The sequence below is a fragment of the Arachis ipaensis genome, chromosome B04, assembly GCF_000816755.2.
Source record: "Arachis ipaensis cultivar K30076 chromosome B04, Araip1.1, whole genome shotgun sequence".
NCBI lineage: Eukaryota > Viridiplantae > Streptophyta > Magnoliopsida > Fabales > Fabaceae > Arachis > Arachis ipaensis.
Genome location: NC_029788.2, coordinates 29,703,548 through 29,710,696, shown reverse-complemented (window position 1 = coordinate 29,710,696; position 7,149 = coordinate 29,703,548). Strand labels below are relative to the sequence as shown.

At 36.6% G+C, this 7,149-nt stretch overlaps 1 protein-coding gene across 2 annotated transcripts; it reads right to left on the bottom strand.

Moving 5' to 3' along the window:
- LOC107639142 (cyclin-T1-3) lies at positions 712 to 7,143 on the bottom strand. 2 transcript variants are annotated; one of them, XM_016342573.2, is made up of 7 exons: positions 6,973 to 7,143; positions 4,975 to 5,273; positions 4,562 to 4,643; positions 3,273 to 3,407; positions 2,593 to 2,768; positions 2,344 to 2,495; positions 712 to 2,068 (listed from the first exon to the last, which is right to left on the bottom strand). In XM_016342573.2, the coding sequence occupies exons 2-7, from the start codon at positions 5,202 to 5,204 to the stop codon at positions 1,098 to 1,100; spliced, it is 1,746 nt and encodes a 581-aa protein (XP_016198059.1). In that variant the 5' UTR covers positions 5,205 to 5,273; positions 6,973 to 7,143; the 3' UTR covers positions 712 to 1,097. The 2 variants fall into 2 exon arrangements, with proteins under 2 accessions (XP_016198059.1, XP_020976735.1); XM_021121076.1 differs by lacking the exon at positions 6,973 to 7,143 and adding an exon at positions 6,735 to 6,878 and having other exon boundaries at positions 780 to 2,068.

Genomic DNA, 7,149 nt, shown 5'->3' with positions numbered 1-7,149 from the left:
ATTGTGAAGGAAATGTTATACACAAATATTAATGTGTGCCTCCTAAGCTGTTATAAACAAATATTACCACCCTACATTTTAGATAGTTACCTCTAAAAGTATTATATTACAACAAAATCTTAGACTCCCAGAAGAATATAAAATTACAAAACAATCCAAGAAAATACAAATTTGCATGACCATGCAAATCGCAAACCCTAACATCTAATTAGAGCCACCTCCAGCAAGCAAATTTGGCTTTAATCCTTCTAGGGAGAACCAGTTCTCCATGTCGACCCTTAATTCATCCATCCATTCTGTTATTTTCAGTAAAAACATGTTAATGAGGGTGGAGACTGCGCCAATAGTGAAGCTTATATTCTCAAATCTAAGATCTTATATCTTTAGTTTCGTGATGGAAATGTCGATGGTAGGGTAATAGAAAAGTGGACGAGATGTTAATGGCAGACTCATGAATGGGAGAATGAAAACTAACACATCTCTTCAGCGCTGGTAGGGTTGCATGGAGTATCCTTACTTCATGCTCTTTAACTTTGCATTATGTACAAATCAATATACGTATCATGTATCTGGCTAGGCCTGCATTTCTAATCAATGAAATTGTATTGACAAAAAATACAAAAGATAACAAAATGGTAGACCAATATCATTTTGGTGTTCGGACGAAATGAAGTGTTTAAATTAACTTATATATCTATTGCATTTATATAGTTAAGTGAAATGGTAACATTCGGTGGATTCTCAACCCAATTCTCTATGGGTTGAAACTGACGTGTTACTTTTCTTAAGTAGCCGAGGTAGATAGATCTAACAGATAACTTGAAATTCTTGCTTTGCCAATTACAGCTCTCAATCATTGAATTTTTTTTTCCTTCTTTTTTTTTAAGGAAGGGAACTCAGGTAGAAATACATATTAAATAGGTAAGCTTTCAATGTCACTACCAAAATTGAGGCATTCCGTTCCTTAAATAAGAAATGTGCAACGCATACAAGAGCATAGCATCCTCCAAATTCATTCATTTGCAACTTTCTAAGGCAAATCACAGAAACCAAATCAAGGACAGTAGAACATTCACCTCAGCAAGAATTTTTCCTCATCATTCCTCATAGTCATAGCCAACTCTACCTTTCACATTTCCATCCTCAGAGAGACTGGAAGTACCCCGCTTTTTCATCTCCGGTTGCCTACCCGGAGGAGGGCTTCCCATCTTTCTCTTGCGATTGTTAGACAGGGATGAAGCATCATCTAACATCTCCCCCTCTTCTGCATTGTCTGCATCCATATCTTTCTGTAATTGTCCCTTCATGCTTGTGTGTTTACCATCTCCGGTTTCCTCATGGTCACAGTGATCTGCCTCGTCCAGTTTAGACCAGTTCCGTCTTCTCTCGCGCTTGTTTTTCTCGTCCTCAACTGCTAATTCAACGCCATCTTCGAGCTCCCTCTCAATGAGATCATCCTCATCCATGACATCTTTCTTTAAGGTTATTTCCCCTCGCTCCTTCCTCCTTTTTTCCAGTGCAGCCTTCACTTTGTCTGTGTCAATCATCTTCATTGCTTCTTTGGGTGAGTGACCAACAGGACCTTCACGAAGCTCCATATTTCGACCAACACTGCTATACTTATGCGAACCCAGATCATCCCTCCTTCCTACTTCTGAAGCCTCCTTTGTCCCAACAATTCTATCCTGGTCTCCTGAAACTATGCGTTCAGTCCCAGATTTAGATCTATTTGTTACTTCTCTCTTGTTATCTTTCAGAGGAAACTGTTCAGAGTTCCGGGACTCTCTTATTTCCAGGTCAGCCTTGTGGTCAGTAATGTCACTGCCCATTTCTGCACTCCCATCATTGCTTTGGTTTTCTGTTCCCCTAGGTACTACCACATGATTTTCTGCAGATGAGTGATGCGGAGCTGGATGTGAGGATGTATGTTTTGAGGCCTGCTCCTCATTCGAACCAGGAGCTTTTGTAGCAGATCTCGTTGCCCCTCCACCACTTCCTTCTACTTCACTTCCTTGAGATGGTGGTATTCTATTCTGCTCATAGAGTTCCAACATTTGATTGCTAACTTCTGCAAGACAACATAAACACAGACTCAGAAGGCTAAGCAGAAGCATCCAGCTATTACAACACAGAAGGATATTCTATCTATAACAACAAACTACCCATGAGCAAAATTGGGTTTGTTCTCTTGAAGAAAATGCCTAACATGATCGGTAAAAGATAACCATCCATACACATGGCAATGACAGAAATTATCATAGCATTAAGCCATGGGAACAAAGAAAGGCTGTCCAATCGGGTTAACTATCTGAATATGCAAGTAATTGAGGGGATGGCACCAACCCTCTAGTTGACGTGGGGTGACATCAAACTCTTGCCACCAAACCTTCTCCCCATCTGATGGAAGCTTCACTTTCAGGAACTTGGCAGCAAGGAAAATAGCACCTGCTGCAATATGATGTGGCTTAAATTGCAGGCAGAGCGATGTCCTCAGCCTGAAAGCCACTTTGCAGTGTGTAAACAAATATATATCTGTATAAACAAAATAGATTCAACAAGGACAGATTAGAACAAATAGCAACTAAATCATACCCATCATTAACAAAGTTCCATGCCACTTGTGCAAGGGCATTCTTTGCAACATTGAACTTCTTTATAGCCTCGACAAGGGGCTTATAGGGGTGTTGAACATTCAGGTCAAATGCTAAAGTGGCCAGTACAACCCTCTCTCCAAGTAAAATTAGTTCTTTCTGCTGCTCATATACATCCTGCATCATTTACCAATTCTATTGAACAAATTTATACGTAACAAGTTAGAATAAATAGAACCAAATATACAGGAAAGTGGAGGGAAAGAATAAAGTCCAAAAGATGCCAAGAGATACTTTATCAATACGGCTACAAGAGTGAAATGGTGGAATCAGATCAACTATACAATAAAAGGGGGGCAGAATATCATTTTCTAAATGATATATCCAAACAATGCACTAAAATGAAAATCATTTGAAAACTTTCCACAATTTACAAGTCAGATGAACATTTTATAGGATTTCAATATTGAGGCCATGGCATCAACCATGTTTCTATAACCTAGATAGAGAATGTATTGACTAGAAACTGACAAACTGGAGGGAGGCCTAGTTTTGAAGTAAATAGAAAATTGAACTACACTCCATTGATGGAGAGGTACAAACAGTGAAAAAAATGGCTGTATGTGAAAGAATTTTGTGCATGGGAATGAACTGGTCAATGCACCGGCAGTAATAGAACACCTTCTGTTTTATCCTTTGTGCAGCTGCAGGATCCTTTTTGTGAATGATCTCGTAAGAAACAAGAATAACATCTTTCAATGGACGAGGAGTCTCTTCAACCTTCCCAGCAAGGAACATACAGACAGTTGCAATGGTCTGCAAAAAGATGTATACCAAGTGAATAATGAGATTCCAGTTATGTAATCTAAAGATATAACATTACTACAAGATCCTTAATCGAACTGGATAAGGATACTATAGAAAGCATGTATGTTCATCAATATGGAAAAACAATTCAAGATACTCAAGAAATCCTGTGCTTTTCCAATTATAGCTTCTTGTCTTCTACCTCTCTCATTCTCTCTCATAATATTTATGAATATTTATGAAAAAGGCTCAAGGTCCACCAAGATTTATTGTTTTTTGGTCAGCACTTTTAGCCATCAACCTAATTCCTTTAGTCTAGCAATCCACCAACACATTTTTAAATATTGCTGGCAAACTGCTGGCCAAAACCAATAAATTCTACTGGCCCTCTAGAATTCCTCTATTTATGTAACTAAAAACTCGCTCTACCCAATGCCCATCACGTGGCTCAATTCCTATCACTCCTGATATTGGATAATTTTTACGAGCACTCATATAAGAAGGTGCCGAAGTGTTTAATATTTTGAAACCTAAAAAATTAGAACAGTTAAAGAAGTTGAACTTCCATTTAAGTATAATTGGACAAAAGAAAACTGAAAAAAATTGCAAATTAAGAAGATTAATTCAGCTTCAAATTATTCTAAACCAAGACTTCACAGAGTAAAAAAAAACTCATCTGATGTGAAAATTGTACAAAAATTGCAAATCACGATTAAAGAAATAAGTACTGCACTCAGCTTAGAAGCATTATCATGAAAACTTTTGCATATGTTAAACAGATAAAGATGTTGTAGGTCTATAAACTCAATTCTGTATTGTTTATGAAATATCACTTCCATGTTTATCAAATAAATTTGCTTTATACAGCAACATCACACAATTTATAGGTGTTCATATTGCAGCTTAATTTAAAAATGGATTGACTAGCTACCCAATATCAGGCATATTCTTTGAACACTTGAAAATTACATGTGGAAGAAAAAATTCCCTAGGTATCTGCCACCTCTAATCCAAAGGAAAAGTTAACATGAAATTTAAAAAAGGTTTCTACACTGAACACCACCTTGCATGAGCACAAAGATATTATCCCAAATTAAAATGAAACCTAGTAAAGATTTGGAGAAGTAAAATGCCAATAATATCTATTTTAAAGCACAACCTACCCTTCTGTCGTTCTTTGCATGAGATTGTCGAAGAAAGAACCGATGACAAAATATTATCGCTGTAGCTATAGTAACCTGAGGCCTGCAAGAAGGAAAGTAACAAACCATATGTTTAAAAGGTAAATTCCATCCATCTGCCAAGGGCACCGACTATATAAAAAAGTTGCATCAAAGTGCTTTCTTTATACAAGACTGTGTTGGTTCGAAGTATCATTCAGACGCACAACCGTATTAAAATTAGTAAGTAGCAGGTTGGAAGAAAGACAGACAAAGAAATCAGAAGTAAAATAATGTCTGGCTAAAAAGCACAAAATTTTTCGGAGCAATCCAAAGAAATACCACTAAGTATGTGAATGAGATGCCTGAAAGAAAAGATAAAATACAAACAATAAAATTAATAGCAGAAAACTCACACTTTAAGTCTCATGCCTAAATCCTGTAAGAATGTACAGTATGACTTGCGCAGATATGTCTCTTTCTTCAAGTCAACTCCATCTTTTCTTGATGGGGAATTCTCCTCTATTTCTTTCCTGGACATATACCAGCGACCCAGTGTTTCTTCCTGGTTGTCCTTAGAACTTCTAGAAGAGTTGCCATCAGGTGCTCCATGATGTGACAGTTCCCCAGAGACAAGTCCTGCCATGGGTATCAGTGTTCTGTGCACTGAATAAATTTCTGTGTCACTTCTTCAGCATCATGTAGCAGAATGATTCTGGAGGATAAATAAAAGTAAATGAACATCATGCACCTGAAATATTGAGTACTATACAGAAATACAGAAACTGTAGGTGATTGAAAATGATTTTTTTTTTGTTTTCTTTTTTATTGCAAAACCAATACATCCAAGGTCAGATAATTATCTAAAGAGACAATAGGTTTGCAGTACATACTGCTAATGAAAGATTTGGCATTACCTTTGGATGTTATATAATGGGATTTGTGCATCGCAATTATAGAATAACAAAAGATAAATAAACAATGATTGTTGCAGTTTCATTTCAACATTTTAGTCTAGCCAATATGTCTCAGGCAATAAATGCAAAATATAAGGCCCAGATACAGTAAAGTTACATCTCACGAGCTGATGCAGTGTAGCTTGAAAAAGCCTCATCAATGACAAAGTATTTGACAGAGTAAAACAACCCAAAACTTAAACAGGCATAAAAACAAAGAACATAACTAACTCAAATAATAAGTTCTTAAAAAATTAAACAGCACTGCTACACAGCTCGACCAATACATGCCCAGAAACTATTCACAAAATAGGATTAGCTTTTGAATGGTGTGACAAAAATCATGGGTTGTTAACAAATTGAAGTGTTTCTAACATATTTGGCAACAATAACACATATACTGGCAAATATTTCCTATCTATTACGAACTTTCCATAATAAAATAAAAGCTATAGTCAACATAATGTACTCTCCTCCTCTAAAATAAAATGGTTTAATAAAAAGTAGTAGTCAACATATGTGAATGGTGAGGACCCATTGCATGACAAGCCCTTGAAAAAAACCATAAACTCAGCATTGTAAACATGCCATTACCAAATCCTCACCAACAGGCAGAACTATGTGAAACTATTATTTTTAGTTTTTCGTGCAAAACAAAATTTACATCCATTCAGCCATACTCAAATCCTCTTGATTCCTCAAAGTTAAATTTCAGTCCCCTTCTATCCAACCAACTGATGAAGGTTAAATAATGCATGAACTAGACTCGATCAGGTGATTAAAATATAGGAAATTTAAAATTTTAAGGTCCAAACTGAATAATTGATAAAATTACACCCAATGACCCAGGGAATAGTTCAGGCTTAAGAATGAAAGGAGGTTTCTGTCCATTTAACAGATGAGAAACTGGGAACGCTAACTCCAATCAAATTCTGATACTCCCACATAGTAAACGATGAGATTGGATAGAAAAAACAGTGAGACCCCATTTTCTCTAAAAGTTACAAAGAGAACTAATTGAGCCCTTGTGTTCCAACTAGTTGATTTTCGAAAGAGCTACGAACCCTAGAATTATAAATAAAAAAAATTGCGCAACAGAAAGACCCAAAAAACAACTAGATTACCATTTGCATTACCCACATAAGAAAAAATAAAAAAAATTAGGTCAAATTAACCCCTCAAATGCGAAAGCCTAATAGGAAAAATCATCAAGAACTTACCCGCAACGCAGAAAATTGAAGCACTCCCGAAAAGGGTTTCTTTAAATTGGTTGAAAAATCGATAATTTGGAGGCTAATGCGACGAATAATGTAAACACAATAAGAAGAAAGAGATGTTGTTGAAGTGATAAAAAATAAAATAAAATAAAAAAGGGAAAAGTGAGAGATCGATGAAACGCGCGGAAGAATGAAGAGAAAGATAAAGGGAGAAAGAGAAGAATTGCAGAGAGTTACGTACCCAAGACGGAACAACTGGGAAGCGTCGTCTTCTTCTGGGAAGCGATGCGAGCTTCGTGGCCTTCGATTTTCTTTCTCTCTCTTTTCTTTTTCTGAGTCTCGTTCTCACACCACGCAGAGGCTGCAACCCAAGTTCGACAATCTCGTTGCTTTTGTTTCCCTTCTCTTTTGGTTTTTT